The sequence below is a fragment of the Thalassophryne amazonica genome, chromosome 21 (assembly GCF_902500255.1).
Source record: "Thalassophryne amazonica chromosome 21, fThaAma1.1, whole genome shotgun sequence".
Taxonomy (NCBI): domain Eukaryota; kingdom Metazoa; phylum Chordata; class Actinopteri; order Batrachoidiformes; family Batrachoididae; genus Thalassophryne; species Thalassophryne amazonica.
This window is the reverse complement of record NC_047123.1, coordinates 5,865,504-5,883,138: the sequence shown is the minus strand read 5'-3', so window position 1 is coordinate 5,883,138 and position 17,635 is coordinate 5,865,504. Positions and strand designations below refer to the sequence as shown.

The 17,635-nt window shown below is 40.1% G+C and overlaps 1 protein-coding gene across 1 annotated transcript in view; it reads right to left on the bottom strand.

The window, feature by feature from the left end:
* Window positions 1-17,120, bottom strand: part of rfx6 (regulatory factor X, 6) — a 39,522-nt gene extending 22,402 nt beyond the window's left edge. Inside the window, exons 1-9 of the mRNA XM_034162462.1 lie at window positions 14,727-17,120; window positions 9,193-9,343; window positions 6,376-6,499; window positions 4,058-4,119; window positions 3,869-3,946; window positions 1,636-1,663; window positions 1,446-1,553; window positions 587-664; window positions 167-280 (exon numbers count right to left, since the gene is read on the bottom strand). Coding sequence (XP_034018353.1) covers window positions 167-280; window positions 587-664; window positions 1,446-1,553; window positions 1,636-1,663; window positions 3,869-3,946; window positions 4,058-4,119; window positions 6,376-6,499; window positions 9,193-9,343; window positions 14,727-14,883 — 900 coding nt within the window. The 5' untranslated portion in view covers window positions 14,884-17,120. The remainder of the gene's footprint in view (window positions 1-166; window positions 281-586; window positions 665-1,445; window positions 1,554-1,635; window positions 1,664-3,868; window positions 3,947-4,057; window positions 4,120-6,375; window positions 6,500-9,192; window positions 9,344-14,726) is intronic.
* Window positions 17,121-17,635: the final 515 nt, after the last annotated feature.

The window sequence follows — 17,635 nt, the reverse complement described above, 5'->3', positions numbered from 1 at the left end:
ATTCATGTAGCTTAAAATGAGCTTGTTTGTCTGTTTCTCTCATTTCCAAAGCCGAGGTCTGATGGCAAACACCAAACAAACAAACACCATTGCTGCTTATTTTAACTGTTGTGTTGAAGTTTTGTTCAAAATCTACATGAAAATTCAGGAAGACCTTCATGCCAACCTTGTAGAGAATGGAGTCACAGACAGAGAAGATGTCCACGATAACAGGGTTTTCTAACAGCGGCAGCAGGTGGTCTGGCATGCCCTGCCAGAAATGAAGCAGGAAGCTCTGGATCTAAAAGAAATGAATTAGAGAATCTCACCCTGAGCGTTCGGGGAGTCACCTCACTTCAGTGATAATAAAGGACAAGTTAACATTTTTTTTCAAGTGTTTAAGGTCCATCGTTACTCCCTGCCGGTTCACTCTCATTCATTCTTTGTGAAAGAACTCTTCTTGAGAAGCCCTTACATATGAAGCCATCATCAAAGGTGAATAGAACACTAATAATGTATTAATATGAAAGAGGTTGTAAAAAGTGAACTTATCCTTTGAGTAATAATCATTAAACAGTGTTAAATGACATAATTAAGTGATGAGCACCTCCTCAAAGTTGACGTTAATGGCATTGTCCAGGATGCACTGGCAGTGTGTTTTATACATCATGATGAGTGTGTCCACCTGCAACAAGAACACACAGATTTGAAACAATAACATTAGAACCCAGAAGCTGTAAGTGCAGTGTTCTCAGGAGAAACTACGGCAGTAGAATCGAATGTTCTGTAAGAGCACAGAGTGTTGTAGCCAAAACTCAAACCCTCAAAGAACTCAAGGCCAAGGTTTGAAACCTCTAGGCCAAGGCATTAAAAAGAAGAAGAAAAAAGCAAATGGATTGTACAAAGACAGAGATTTTCACACACACAAACACACATAAAAAAAAAAAACATGGATTTTTATACACAAAATGTGGTACATTATGAAACTAACTTCAACAGCACCAAGACTGGTAAAAAAAAAAAAAAAAAAAAAATTAATGGATCTAAAGGCCAAGGTATCCAAGAATCAGGCTAAGGCCTGGGGAAAAAATGGGCCTCAAGGCCAAGACTAAGGTTTCCAAGTCCAAGGCCAAAGTCTAGAACAAAGGATCCTCAAAGCCCAGGTCACATTTTCCAAGACCAAACACTGGGGAAAAAAAAAATAGGCTTCAAGGTCAAGGTTTCCAAGATCAAGGAGAAAAACTAGGAAAAAATGGGCCTCAGAGCAAAGGGCAAGGTTTCAAAGACCAAGAAGAAGGACTGGGAGGGAAAAGGGAGCATCAATGCCAAGGCCTCCAAAACCAAGGCCTGGAAAAAAAAAAGGCCTTGGTTAGGACCAAGACTGAAGGCACTGCAACACAGCAGGGAGAGCACATGGAGTATCATGAACGCCTGCAGAGTTCAGTCACTGATTTATTAAAGCCAACCTTTTCTCTGGAGATGTTTCCACTCAGCAGGAGGTGCTGGGCACTGGGGAAGTCTGGCAGCAAAGTGCCAGTTTTGGAGCTCAGTGAGTATTTTCTGGTGAAGCCTCCCTGCAGAACATAAAGTTAGACACTGTTCTCCGTTCAATTATCTGGACACTGATGTTTTAATTTAGGAAAGAATTTATTTCACCTCATTCTTGAGCTTACTTCCAGAAAATCTGTGATTTACAAAGAAACAGAACTTAGTGATGCATTAATTAATAATCCAAACCTTTTGTTTTGTGTAGATTTTAGCAACTTTGAAGTATCTCAAGTGGCGCATATGCAGTTAGATCCATAAATATTTGGACAGTGATACTGTTCGTAATTTTAGCATTCACAGCTCAATTAAACCAAATATTTCCAACAGCGTCCAACACATGTGGCAAACTACCTCAGAAGAGGGATTTGGACTGGTTGTATAGTCTTTATTTGTGTGTGTTTTAAATTACTCACAACAAAAAAGACAATTTCTTTTCCAAATCAAATCATCATGGGACAACGTGCTGGTGTCGCCGCATCCACCACACTACAGAACCACCCAGTAGAGGTGGGCAGATGGATCCTAAAATCGATAATATCGATACCAACGCTGGTATTGATATTGAACGATCCTCATGTAAAAAGATCGATACTCAAGCTTTTTTCTCTCCCGCATGCACTAACTGCTGCGCACGCAGATTCATCAAAGTCTACTCTCTGTCTGTAAGAGCAGCGCTGTGCTGTGTCACACAACACACAGCAGCGCACCCTTGTATTGTGGTTTGTCAGCCTTCTACCTCAGGAGATTTTGTTTTAAGTTGTGTTGAGTGATATTTTTTTAAACAAAAATGTTGATTGTGATACTAATGTATTTTGTTGTCACGTACAATGTTTGCCAAAATTCTATCCAGGTCTTTTGGATCCTTTGGATCTATGAAGCTTAAATATGAAAAAGTATCGGTATCGATATCGGAGATACTGGGCCTGTATTTACTTGGTATCGGATCAATACCAAAATTCTCAGTATCGCCCACCTCTACCACCCAGGGTCCTGACTGGAAACCACCGAGGCCAACTAGGGGTCCATCCTCACCTCCCTAAAGTAGCATAATCCAGTTGAACTATCATGCTCTAATATTACTGAAATGCAGTAAGATGTCAAAGATCAATTCAGCAATTTGGGGTCGTTTTCAGGAAAAATGTTCGATTGCATGAAACAGAAACTTGGAGTCCTCGACAAAGCCTAAAATTTGCTCTTTGTAATTATTCATTTATTTATTTTACCTCCATCAAGAGCAGGTAGCTCATTGGATAACAGTTAGGACAGCAATACCTTGGTATGATTCCTGGTCACACTAGCTGTCTGTGTCCTTGGACAGGACACTTCATCTGCATTGTCTCAGTCCACCCGGCTGTAAATGGGAACCAGTCTTAGCTGAGGAAGTAACCTGGGATGGACTGATGTCCTGTTCAGCAGGAGTTATAGACTCTCACACGCATCGCGTTACATATCATGCTGTGGTGTCTTGTAGAGCAGGAAGCTGAGTGAATAAGGAGGCGGCCTGCAGTAGACCAGGACTAAAATCCTGCTTATGCTATCTGCCTGTGTTCTTGGACAAGACACTTAATCTGTATCATCTCAGTCCACTCAGCTGTAAGAATAAGTATCAGTGTCAGGGTCTCGGCACTCCCCTAGTCTGAGCGAGCCGCGTCAGCAGTGGTTCACAGTTTATCACCTCGTTTCTGCTTCAAACTGCCTCCAGTCATCATCTATCTCAGCAACAGATATCTGGAGCTTTTTGTATTACAATCATTTCCACATAAAGTCAGCATTATTTCACAATAAAAGACAGAGCATGACACCAGCGTGTCTGAGACTGACTCTGAGTCTGACTCTCTACCATTCAAAGGGAATAATGTTATTATTAACCATCAGATGACAAAGTAAAACCTCTTGAATCATTATAAAGTGAGTTTTAAGCGTTTTAACGAGGCAATAATCTGTTAAATGCCGCCAGCACTCGGACATGACGCACAGTGAAGGCAGGGGGACCGATCAGACTGTGAGACCGGGTTTGTTCATGGGCAGACTAGTGTAGCGGATCACTCAGACTAAGGGAGTGCTGAGCCCCTGACACTGGTCCCTTACTGGGAAAGCAAATGTGAGGCATCATTGTAAAGCATCTTGATTCATGTAGTTGCATTGGAAAGAACAAAAGCTTTGTCCAAATATTTATGGATCTAACTGCACCCTGTTTAGAGAATTTATTCTGCAGATGATCTGTAATGAGTCAGAATTTACACCATGCAGAACAGAGCAGCCAAAAAAAAGGGGACTTTAAGAGAAAGTGCAGAGAAGAAAAGTGCAGCAGATCAGTTTGATGTTTCAGACTGAACGTTACCTCGTCAATCCTTTCCCAGAATACACAGAGTGATAATAAGCGCTGCTCTCTTTGATGCCGATTCCATAGTAATGATATCTGTTGAATGTCAAGACGATAAAACCAAATTACTCAGTGCAGCAACATTCTAGTTCTATGACGCATGACAACTCTGCAAAAAAATTAAAAAAAAGTGTAGCTTCTTTTTACTTTGAGTGTCCTCTGGTGCCCAATCTTCTTGTCGTTAGAAGAGGAAACTTCTGACGGATCGTCTGAGGAGCATTTATAAAGTTACAGTTAGATCAGCATCAACTCAGCTGTAACGTCTTTTCATTTCATTCTTCAGCATTTCACACATAAAATTATTTATTTATTACCTTTATTTAACAAAGACGTCCCACTGAGATTTAAAATCTTAGTCTTTAATCTTAAAATAATAAAAGACTTGGGCAGGTTAGATTAGATTAGACAGAATTTTATTAATCCTTTGGGAAGACTCCCTCAGGGAAACTGAGGTTCTAGCAGCACTGTATAGCAGCACACAGGGTAAGAAGCACACAGAGTGTCAGCCCATCAGAACATATTACAACAAAATAATATAGAAATAGATGTAAAATATGTGAGGGTATATCAGAGCCTTAAATGCTTAAAGACATTTACAAACTTTTAAGACAAATTTAAAAAAAGAAATGAAATTTTAAAAATAATTTACAGCCACATATCTAATGAAAGCACTGTCTGTGTAACTGGGCAGTAAACAACAACAATGAGAATAATATATGGAAATGAAATGTTTAATTATTTTTAACAATTTCACTGAAGCTGACAGAGGGCTTGGATTAGACTTCTCGTATTTTCCAATGTATAAGTCAAAAGGTTGTTTTACAAGTTTGGGAGGTTGTGCAACTTTAATACACCAAAAACCCCACACACTCACATTTGCTATAAATAATAATAATAATCATCATGAATTTCTCAGGAATCATCATAATAAACAAAATACACTAATAATAAAAGAATAAATGGCAATAATAAAAAAGTACAAAATTCCCAAATTAAAGAACTGATAATCCAGAAAAAAATGTGTGATTTATATGTGGGATTAGCCTCTTCAAGAGCCATTTTTTTTAAAAATAGGAGTGAATTATACATAGTGCAACTTATTGTCCAGAAGTACTTCTACTTCTTCCAACATAGCTAATTTGGATTTATCTTAATAATAATAAGCAGTGGTCTTGGTAGCATCAGGCCGAGGTTTTGGAAATGAAAGAAACTGACAAATGAGATCATTTCAAACAACACGTAACTTCACCACACCCGCTCCTAATTTTCATCACACACAAGATGATAAGATTATTCCCTGAAACAACCAGAGACGTGTCCAGCAGATGGCAGTATTCAGCATATGCGGACAGGTCTATGGTATATTACATAAGCATACGTGCTACTTTTTGCTTTGATCTGCTGGGTAATGAGCTTCAGTGACAGTTTGTGAAGGTTTTTTAGGTTTAAATACCTGAACTGTCTGAAGTTCAAATGAGGTCACACACTAGTTCCTCTGCAGAGACGATATTTGGGGGACCTGAGACATTACTGAACTGAACCTATAACATGAATTTGCGTTGTTCTGCTCTCCAGTATTGCTCTTCTATTTCCTGGTTTACTTCTAAATCATGATAATCATACACATGGACTGTATTTATATAGCACTTTTCCACCTGAATCAGATGCTCAAAGTGCTTTACAATGATGCCTCACATTCACACACATGCACTGATGTCAGGGTGCTGCCATACAAAGCGCTCAACTTCACAGCGGGACCAACGGGGGGATTAAGGACCTTACCGCGGGGACCTTAGTGTTTTTCTCGTCTGACAGGTATTTGAACTGAAACTCATCTGGTCTCAATCCTACTGTTTAGCCACCAGACCATCACCTCCCCATTGTATATTCAGAATGATGGCTCTTTCAAATTAAAACAGTCACCACAGATAACTTTTGACATAATTTTTTGTAAACAGTGATGTAATTATGTACTGAGATATGTATGGAATCATGATAGGGGACATCCCAGTGGTTAGCACTGTTGGTCCCGGATTTGCTTCTGACCTGCTCCTTTCTGCATGGAGTCTGCATGTTCTCCCCGTGTTTGCGTGGGTTCCCTCACGAGTGCTCCGGCTTCCTCCCACTTCCAAAAACACGCATGTTAGGTGAACTGGTGACTCTAAACTAACTATCAGTGTGATTGAATTTGTCCAGTGTGCACCCCGTCTCATGCCCAATTACTCCTGGGTTAAGGTCCAAAACCCTCATGACGCTGAACTACAACAAGCGGGTTCAGAAAATGGATGGATGGAATTAAAAAAAAATAATCTTGCTCTATCCCTCCACCAAGAGTCGTGCTAATAAACCAGAAAAGAGTAATTCAATAATTAAACAGTTAATGAACACATCACCTCCTTGGTGGAGACAATGAGACAGTTTGCAGAGTAAAAAAACTGTTTGGGAGTTTTTTTTTTTAAATATACCTTTCCAAATGTAGCGGCACAGGCTGGTTCGAGCTTCTCTTTCCTGCAGAAATCCAGATAGTGTGCGTAGAGAATACAACGAGGTAGACACACTCCCTCACACACCAGATAATTCTCATCCAGCCTGATGATGTAAAAAAATAAAATAAAATAAAATCAACAAACTAAAAAAAAAAAAAAAAAAAAATCACTCATTTTTTTCAATAAATGGAGCAGTAAAGTGACATCTTACTGAAAAACACCTTTGGTTTTTAATGAATGCAATAAACTTTGTAATTATTGCAGTATTAATATGCGTATTCATGGATACTTGTAACACTTTTTTATATTTTAGAGAGTCAAACGATTATTTCTGAAAAATGAATATAATGAAAAATCTATCTATTTATTAAAACACAAACTGTTCCTGCATTTATATGTACATTTATTAGATTTCAAACATGAAAACAAATGACTCAAACGGGGAACAAGACCCTGAAAGCATCCAGGGATTGTGCTGAAGTCAATCTTCATAGGAGGACGTGCTTCATCTCTAAGGGAATAACAACCAGTCATCATGACGAGTTATACTGCACAGCTTGGTAGAAATTCCAGGCTTTATAAAAAGCTGAGAAAGCAGCCTGTGACGGCACTGAGAGTGCACAAGGTGGCACTTCTTGCACTAATCTGAGAGCATGTGACACACTGTGGTCTAGTGACCCTCAGCCTGCTTACAGAGGAATCAACACACATCACTCTGCAAAATCTACACCTCATCCCATTGCAGTTGCGGTGGGTGGTGGGTGATGGCTAATTTCTGGCAGAAGGCCTGTTGGGCTGATTACTTTGAGCAGTCTTGTCCTCCTGCTAGGATGTTGGACATCTATAGTGTTAGAGTGCTGGTGGTTACTCCGTAAATCATCTTTGAATCACAGAATGTCAGTGAGATTAGAAAGGTGGTGATTTCAGCTTGGGACTCCGACGAGGGCGGTCGCATCTCCTCCACTCTCCCTTATCTCTCTGCCTTTAACCTTCAAGTCCATACTTCACCAGACTGTGAATTCCTCAAAACTATATTGGATTCTGGATCTATTGGACTACTATTGGATTAACCATGGAATTGATCAGCTGGTCTGTGAACGCTATTGACAGCATTTTTTCTACAAGAAGGTCAGCACCGGGGGATCCTAGATGGAACGTATCCTGCGGGCTATGTCCTCGACTCCTGGGGGTCTTGGCGTGTTGCATGCTTGGCGCCTTTCTCCGTTGAGGACGTCGAGGATTTATTCATTTTTGGTCTCATGGCAGCAGGGCTGGTACTTTTTGGCTTATGTGCTGCCCTGATCTACCGGAAAATTGGCAAGACAGCGGCATCAAGAACCACAGGCCCATGCTTGTCCGTCATGATTAACGAGGTTGGCAAGGCAGTGCATTCTCAGACTGCGTTGACTCTTGAACTCAGATGCAAATTGGATGACACCTTGGAGCTAATGCGTGCCTTGCAGTTGAAGCTGAAGGTTTTGGAGGCCGGTGAATATTCTTAATTCATAATTGGGAATATTCTTAATTCATAATTGGGATTTGGTTGTTCAAGTGGAACTGTTAAAAAGTGTTTTTCACTGCTCAGCTGCAACACTCCAGGCTATCTAGCCTCAAGGTCAAGTGCCCACTGTTTACCTCCAGAGGAATTTATTCAGGCCTTGGTGAAATTATTTGGCTCCATTCTTATCTCAACCCACAAAGACAATAACTGACTTACACATGGACTGAAGCATGCTCCAGTTTCTCCTTTTACCTCTCTTCCTGCCCCCCCCGGCAGGCCCCCGTTCTTCCCAAGTTGGCAGGCGGTGCGACTTCAGTTGCCGCTGCAAATTTGGAAAACCGACTGTTTCAAGTTTAGTGCACATAAACAATGTCAAATGTATATGTGTTGTCTTAATTCTGATGTGTGCCATTATTACAGTAAACAAGTAATAATTGTGGATTAATTGCTGTTTGTATGTGGACATGTGAGTGCGGAAATCTTGTTGTTGTAATGACAATGATAATAAAAGCTATCTATCTATCTAAACAGTGCAGTTCAAAAATATAGTTTGGAGACCATACGGCTTCTACTCGGTTGAAGGGTTGTGTGTGGTCGAGGATAAAGTCAACTATCAAGGCAACACAGAACCACATAGTTTATTATCACTGAATCACAAATAATTAATTTGCATTAGGGATGTTCTAAACAGCTTTTACTGCTTTCTATCCTGATCTGAGTCATTTAATACAGAGTATCTGCTGATACATAATCCCAATCAAATACATGTACTTTCTGACAGTTGTGGTCAGACGTTTACATACACTCACCATGGGGATGAACGTCATGGTAATTTTGCGCTTTTAATGATGTAGTTGAACTGTTCTTTTGTCAGGGTGGACTGAATGCACAACATACATCATTAATGCCTTTAAAAAAAAAGAATTGGCTGCACAAGTCTGAACTTATTCTGGATCTTCTCTAATCCACACAGGGTCAAAATGATCAGATGTACTTGGGTGTGTTTGGCAATAACAATCGTATAAAAGGATATAAAATAGTGGGGATTATGAAGTTTGCCTGCCAGTTGAAACAATCAGGACTGACTTCCTCCTATTTGAAATCAGGACACAAATTGGGGCCAAGAATCAATAAAAGCAGGCTGCCCTTAGACTCTGAGGGCCCCTCTAGATTTTCAGATGGATCGCCACCCTGCGTTAAATTACAGCACAGATAATGCTGTATCAGTCCTGCGACCGACGCTTCGAAACAAACGACATGGTGTTTGAAGCAGGTTTCAGACGGACTGTTCTCACCACTGCAGAGTGAGCTGTGTCTGTTTCTTCTTGTCTTTGATGATCTGACTGATGGTCTTCCTGGAGCCGATGCTCTGGTTGAGTTTCCGATCAGCGTCGCAGTCTGCCGGGTCCTGGTCTTCCTCAGAGGACGGCGTGTCATTACTGTTCTCTGGTTCAAAGAACATATACAGACAAACAGGGAGACAAACATCATTATCTCCTGCAAAATTGAATAACAACTTTTAAATGTTAATTTCCTTATGTATTGTGGTGATTGTATTATTTTTGCTCCTCACAGTTTGTTTGGTTTCCATGGACAATGATCTTATCATTCATCACATAATTATTTGTTTTTATGAACATGTGATACTGCTTAAATGGGACTGCTGTAATTTTCAGACTACAGGCCACGCACACACAAATATAGTGACACAACTTACAATATATATAAAAAATAGGCATGTAATGGTACAGAAAAATCACCTTTTTTTTGGTAATTAGACAAGAGAGACGGGGAACTTCATAATGGGGCTCAGTTCCTTTCAGACTGTGTTTAAAAACTGTATTAGCCGTAATACAGAGTATTGTACGGTCACATATCTGCTGAGACGCACTTGGCGGAATCATGTGGAGTGAAATCTGGAATGATTCAAATATGCCTTTGTTACCTAAAAATATTTAGCCTACGTTCTGTAGGTTCACGTGTAGCCACATCGTCATTCCAGAATGTTACAAAATTATTTTTTTCTGGAATTCTTTTCAATCAATCAATCAATTGTATTTATATAGCGCCAAATCACAACAAACAGTTGCCCCAAGGCGCTTTATATTGTAAGGCAAGGCCATACAATAATTACGTAAAAACCCCAACAGTCAAAACGACCCCCTGTGAGCAAGCACTTGGCGACAGTGGGAAGGAAAAACTCCCTTTTAACAGGAAGAAACCTCCAGCAGAACCAGGCTCAGGGAGGGGCAGTCTTCTGCTGGGACTGGTTGGGGCTGAGGGAGAGAACCAGGAAAAAGACATGCTGTGGAGGGGAGCAGAGATCAATCACTAATGATTAAATGCAGAGTGGTGCATACAGAGCAAAAAGAGAAAGAAACACTCAGTGCATCATGGGAACCCCCCAGCAGTCTAAGTCTATAGCAGCATAACTAAGGGATGGTTCAGGGTCACCTGATCCAGCCCTAACTATAAGCTTTAGCAAAAAGGAAAGTTTTAAGCCTAATCTTAAAAGTAGAGAGGGTGTCTGTCTCCCTCATCCGAATTGGGAGCTGGTTCCACAGGAGAGGAGCCTGAAAGCTGAAGGCTCTGCCTCCCATTCTACTCTTACAAACCCTAGGAACTACAAGTAAGCCTGCAGTCTGAGAGCGAAGCACTGTATTGGGGTGATATGGTACTATGAGGTCCCTAAGATAAGATGGGACCTGATTATTCAAAACCTTATAAGTAAGAAGAAGAATTTTAAATTCTATTCTAGAATTAACAGGAAGCCAATGAAGAGAGGCCAATATGGGTGAGATATGCTCTCTCCTTCTAGTCCCTGTCAGTACTCTAGCTGCAGCATTTTGAATTAACTGAAGGCTTTTCAGGGAACTTTTAGGACAACCTGATAATAATGAATTACAATAGTCCAGCCTAGAGGAAATAAATGCATGAATTAGTTTTTCAGCATCACTCTGAGACAAGACCTTTCTAATTTTAGAGATATTGCGTAAATGCAAAAAAGCAGTCCTACATATTTGTTTAATATGCGCTTTGAATGACATATCCTGATCAAAAATGACTCCAAGATTTCTCACAGTATTACTAGAGGTCAGGGTAATGCCATCCAGAGTAAGGATCTGGTTAGACACCATGTTTCTAAGATTTGTGGGGCCAAGTACAATAACTTCAGTTTTATCTGAGTTTAAAAGCAGGAAATTAGAGGTCATCCATGTCTTTATGTCTGTAAGACAATCCTGCAGTTTAGCTAATTGGTGTGTGTCCTCTGGCTTCATGGATAGATAAAGCTGGGTATCATCTGCGAAACAATGAAAATTTAAGCAATACAGTCTAATAATACTGCCTAAGGGAAGCATGTATAAAGTGAATAAAATTGGTCCTAGCACAGAACCTTGTGGAACTCCATAATTAACTTTAGTCTGTGAAGAAGATTCCCCATTTACATGAACAAATTATAATCTATTAGATAAATATGATTCAAACCACCGCAGCGCAGTGCCTTTAATACCTATGGCATGCTCTAATCTCTGTAATAAAATTTTATGGTCAACAGTATCAAAAGCAGCACTGAGGTCTAACAGAACAAGCACAGAGATGAGTCCACTGTCTGAGGCCATAAGAAGATCATTTGAAATGTATGTTTCAAAAATAACTGCAACTTATACTCTGGTGTGCCTTGTATATGTTTTTCTCCTCTTCATAAATCTTTTTTTTTCATAGGTGTAACTTATACTCTCGAAAACACAGTATTCAGAAGCAATTCAAATTAAGTTTGGGTGTAGCTCTGGGAATTAACACCACAAGATTTTTATTTTTTGGAGAAGTAACAGAGACCAAAGTGGCCACCAGGATGCCAAACTCACAAACAACTTGATCTGCTGGTCTGTTTTTATTTTATTGGTTGTTGTGGTGCTGATATGGTTTACTTGTGGCACGGTTCACTGTCACCAGGATAACCAAACATTGCCCCTTCCTGTGCACGTGATTACAATGGATGAAAATTAAACAGATGAAATGTAATTATAAGAATGGTGAAAAACAATGCATCTTTGATTTCCTTCAACAAATCAAGAACTGAAGTGACAATCAAAATGTCCAGTGACCTCTTTATGGAATTATCTGCATGTTAAACTACATTATCCATAGTGCTCGGAGTTAACTCCTGCCTCCAAGCATCATGGGTAATGTAGTTTAACACACAAAGCTACAATCGTCATTTGTCACAACATGCTGTCTGTTCTCTGTGGCGCCTCCTAGTGGCTACTATCACAGCCATGTCTGTTGCAAAACGCAAATCTTTTTTTCAGGAGTAAATATTGCAACAGCAAACCACAGTGGGCCACCATCTATGATATAATCTGCAAACAAAATTTATATTTTGTAGTTTTGTTTTGTTTTGTTTTTAAAAACCAAAAGTGTTTTTTATGTTTGTTTGTCTGATAATTCAAAAAGCAGAAGGTGGATTTTGAGGCTGTTTTGTGAAAGTTATCCTTGCATTAGGAGAGCTTCATTTTTCACACGCAATTTTTATTTTAAACACTGGAAATCTTCTAATTCTGCATGCAGGAGCATTTATCAATCAGCCTTTTTTTTGGTAAATTCAAGAACTTTGTCATATTTTATCACACCTTTAGTCTGCAGCTCTGCATATCAAGTTTTATTCTCCATCTCTTATTGCTCATACGGGACACATCAACAAATTACATTTTCCTCTGGCTGATTTTCATGACTCTGTTTCATGTGCATAGAAGAAATAAGAATAAAGGGGGAAAAATCCTGCAGGGAGTTGAAGAGTTTAACTAAAACGTGTTGTTGCAGCACCATCATGTGGTCATGATACTTGCTGGATTTGAAGCCTTTCCACAAAAGCACACTCAGGACACCATGAGGAGGAGGAGGATTAGTTCATGGGCTAAGCCGGTTTTTGGTACCAATGAAGGAGAGTAAACAGCAGTTATAATCCAGCCTCAGTATACCACGGCGGCCTACACAAAGGTATGGTGGCCATCCCGGGGGGTGGAAACTATCGTCAGGATTACAGAGGTCAACATTCATTACAAATGCTCCTATCATGTTGAAAAATATTCCACATTATTTGTCTGACCATAAAGACTCAAAAAGTTTTTGTTTGGACGATCTACACCTGAATGTTAAGGAGTTATGGGGTAAAACCTGCAAAAATGGTGACAAATGTCCGTTTCACTTTGCACAGGGGTCAAAAGTTGAAGTTGCTCCAATTTTGGTACAAACTGGTGCAAACTAGAGCACTGCGCTCATCGAATGCAAATGTCCGCCAACACTAGTTTGTAATTCCACAAAAATTTTACCTTGAAAAAAAATTTCAAGGTCAAAGTCCTGTTAGAAGTGGCTTTTCATAAGATAAATTAGATGTGATCAAATGTCAGGAGGATGTATTTAGTTCATGCACTTGAAGTTTTTTTTCCAACTCTTTTGGTTTCTGAATTCTTTTTCAGATAATTTTCAGAGAACACTGTTTATCTCTACTATACATAATTTATCATTGCTTTTTGGCACTTGGTTTCCAACTGATAGCTGGAAGACAAACAGGCATAAAATTGGAACCTCCATCCAATTTTGGTGGTGTAGTTAAATCCATAACAGAAAAATGAGAGTGACTGAGGCACTTTTGATTGAGATATAATGCAAAATGTTCACCAAATGGGCTTTTCAATATTAAATTCAAATGGCCACAAAATTCACAATCTGGATCAGATTTGGATCAAACTTTGTCAGGTGATAGTGAGTGCCAGTCTGCACCTCACTTTCAAATATGAGCGTGATTGAGGCATGCTTGATTGAGATATAATGTAAAATATATATTAAATAGGGTTTCCAATGTTAAACTTAAATGGCCACAAAATCTGGAATCCAGATCAAATCCAGATCAAACTTTGTAAGTCTATAAAGGATACCATCCTACACAAGGGTCTCAAATATGAAAGAAATTTCATCTTTTTTGACAGAGTTATGAGCGTTTGAAAATTAATTAAATGTTAAAGATAGGGATTTTTCCAATTTTCCAAGATTTTTCCTGACTTTCATTTATGATCTATGACCTTGAAAATTTAATCCTTTCTTGCCCATCAGGATATGGATCCTCAGTAAAAAGTCCATAATCATACATGAAAAACTATGGGCTCCAAATTGTTCACAAACAAACAAACAAAAAAACACACACAAACAGGAGCGAAATAAACCCCTCCTCCCACTTAGTTGGCAGAGGTACTTACTGGTCCAGCTGACAGGGTTTTTAAAAAGGAATAATTTGCACCATCGGTCAAGCTTTGTGGTCACATTACAGGTAAAACATATGTCACCAAAACCAATGGACATCGAGCTTTGACCATTACTTTGGACACCAAGCACTGAAGTGGTCAAAACTATAGACATTTATTAATCCTGTTAGCTCAAGCAACAAAATGAATCATGTTCTTGTATCTTAAACTTTTGATCCCTGTACAAAATGATTTTTTTTTTCCCCTCCATAACATTTAGTCAGATAGTCCAAATTATACCTTTGTGCAATTTTAGTAAGAAAAATAATGTGGTATTCTTTGCAATATGATTGGAATCCTGTGTAATCTTTTATTAAGCCCTACCTGGGTACAGCTGCCACCCTGGGTGGCCACCATACAGTTTGTGTACGGTATATTACACTGAAGCTGGATTGTTTTGTGCAGTTAACTGGTACTGATTGGGTCAAAACTGGCTTCAGGACTTGATAAGACAGAAAAAGGATCATAATGACACAAAGAAATAAGCCTTATGTGCCTAAATCCAAAACTGAGAAAGAACATTTCATTACCTGATTTAATCCCAGAATCCTCCTCCTGATGGAAATGCGTCAGTCCGTTAAAGTGTGTGCGTGTTTCTTCTGGTGAGCTGCACACCGTCTTGGTTAAAGAGTGGATAAGGAGTGCTCCGTCGCCAGCTGAAGTCTCTCTGTGGCGCTTCATCGGCATCGTGGGATTAAAAAACAGACACAATCATCCAAAGGAGATGTTCAGTAAAGTGGGCCTGCTGTGAAGAAACAGTCCACTGCAGAACATGTGTCCTGCTGTAAACCAGCTCTGTGTACAAAAGAATCCTTAAACGCTGTGCACCAAATTCCAGCTTCACTCTGGCCCAGCAGGATAAAACATCCCGTACATAATGTCCAGCATCTAAAAAAAAACTTTCTCTGGCCTCTTCCAGCTGACAGAAGAACCTCAGCAGGTAAAACCAAGCTGTGGGGAGGCAGCGCTGATGAAGCTGTGGATACATTCACCATATTTACAGAACACCGGGGCTAATCCACGTTAATGATTAACAGAAAACCCTCATCCATCTGTCCATCCATCCATCCGCGCTGCCTCACACAGCTTCACAAAGTGACACAAACCCAAAGAACACAGAGACCCGAGTCGGTTTTTAAGGATTTGCCTCAACAACCGGACAAACTAAAAACACAACTTTGATACAATCTTACAAAACTATTTATTCATGTGTATTTGATCAGCTGTTTTGCCATATCTTTAAACACAATAACTGAATGAATCAAAAGCTTTTACAGTTAAGGTGCCTTTATTGTTTTATGACATCATCATGCTGTAATATTAGCAAATTTTGTCTGTTTATGTGTTTATTCCTCCACTACGCTCTGGTCCTTTGGTTGATTTCCACTAAACTTGGTATGTGCTCAAAGGTCGACCCCAGAATTTCTCCAAAAGGGTTTGTTTTTGAGCACAGGTGAAGGTCATTGGGGTGAGAAATATGTTGGTGCTGTGCATGGCCCCCAAATGACAGAATCAAATTGGGTCATGGGAGCATGCTGGATCATGCACAGAGAAACATGCCACAGGGCCATACAGCAAGACAGGAAACACCCAGACCCTTAAAACCTGGACCTTGGTCCTCCTGCACAGATATCAGCATCGTCTCTACAAGTTCAGGATCTTAGACTTGATCCAGGATAACAACAAATCCAGACACTCAAGTGTTGCAGTCAGGGTGTCCCGTGGATTCCACAAAGATCACAGCAATGTCTGCAAACCGCTGGTTTCCACAGCCCTACCCAACACCCAGCGTATGCAAGCACTGAATAGTGTTGGAGCCAGAACACATCCCTGATGAACACCAGGTTTTACTGGGACAAACATACAGCAAATAGTCTGCAAAAAGCACCGTCAAACTACTCAGGTGAAGTCAGATTTGCCAAAGTTCAGTCACTGGGGTTAAGATGTCTGTCTGTGTCTTTGTTGTCTTTCTGCTCCCACGTTCTTTGTTTGGTTTGTTCCAAACTTACTACTGTATGTGGATGGAGGTCAACTCCAGAAATACTCTTAAACTGTTCATTTTGGCATTGGTCAAGGAACTAAATTTCTCACCCAGTTTTTCACAAATTTTGCCCTAGCAGGGTCAGCCAACGACCAATCACAACGGTGAAGGGCAAGCTCATTCAAACCAAGCTCACTGGGGTTAAAGGTCAGATTTCCAGACAAATCTAACTCAAAAAGATGACCCCTTATTGATACTATAAGGAATGCACTTTTTGTTACATCATTCTAAGCTCCACCCACAAAAGCCTGCACACGCATGCACCACCTTGAAGACTGTAACAAAAAAATTATGTTTCCAGTTGGTGGATGAATCAGAGGATTTCAAGTTTCTTAACAAATGCATGAGAAAATTATTGAAATTATTCAAGTCAGTGTTCCTCAAAGAAAGAATGGAAGGAATTTGCATATTTTTTTCATCTGCAGTGAATAATGTCATTAAACAATTTAAGGAATCTGGAGGAATTTCAGTGAATAAAGGGTACGAGTGGAACCCGAAGATGAACATTCGTGATCTCTGTGTTAACACCCTACACTCTACGGTTAACGGTATAGGTTAGCCATCAGTGACATGAGTACAGACACCCCTATTTGTCTGCTAATGTTAGATAAGGAACATGCTAACTTTAATTAGCTAATGTTACTTAAACTGCTACTTTAGGCAAATGTTATAAACTAGCTAAGAGGTCACACTGTGACAATCTGAATAAACGGCTTTGTAACAGACTGAAATATTTTGTCCAGTGGCAAAAATTGTCAAATCCATTGGTCTGCGTTGTATTTGGGTCCTTGGTGGAATGAGTGGACAACCATTGAATACGTGTGCGGAATGCGACGCACAGATAAAACTAACATTATGCTCACCTCATCCACAATTTCTCGGATAGTCACATGACTGAAAAGCCACTGAAAGCCGTCTGAATCTTCCGAATTGTGGACGAGCTGGGCATGTCACAACATGTCCTGTGAGGCTTCAACACGGTGGCGCTTTTGCTGCACCATCAGCTTTGTGCCAAAGCCATCGGCATGAATTTTGCTGCAACTCTTTTCATGGCAAAATCTTCTGTCACAGTGGAATGTGCCAAAAAAGTGCTGATGTCCACCTCTTCCGCAATTTCTCGGACAGTCACACGACGGTCCCGCATCACCACAGCGTTCACTTTGGAAATGATCTGGTCATTTCAGCATGTTGATGGCCGACCGGAGCGCGGCGCGCTCTCCACCGTTGTGCAGACGTCTTTAAACCGGTTGCACCGCTCCTTAATCTGTGTGATGCCCAGGGCATCGTCACTGAAAGCCGTCTGAATAATCCGAATGGTTTCCACCTGGCTGTCGCCCAGTTTCTGGCAAAATCTGATGCAGTTGCGCTGCTCCAGTCGTTCCGCCATTTCCTTGCAAA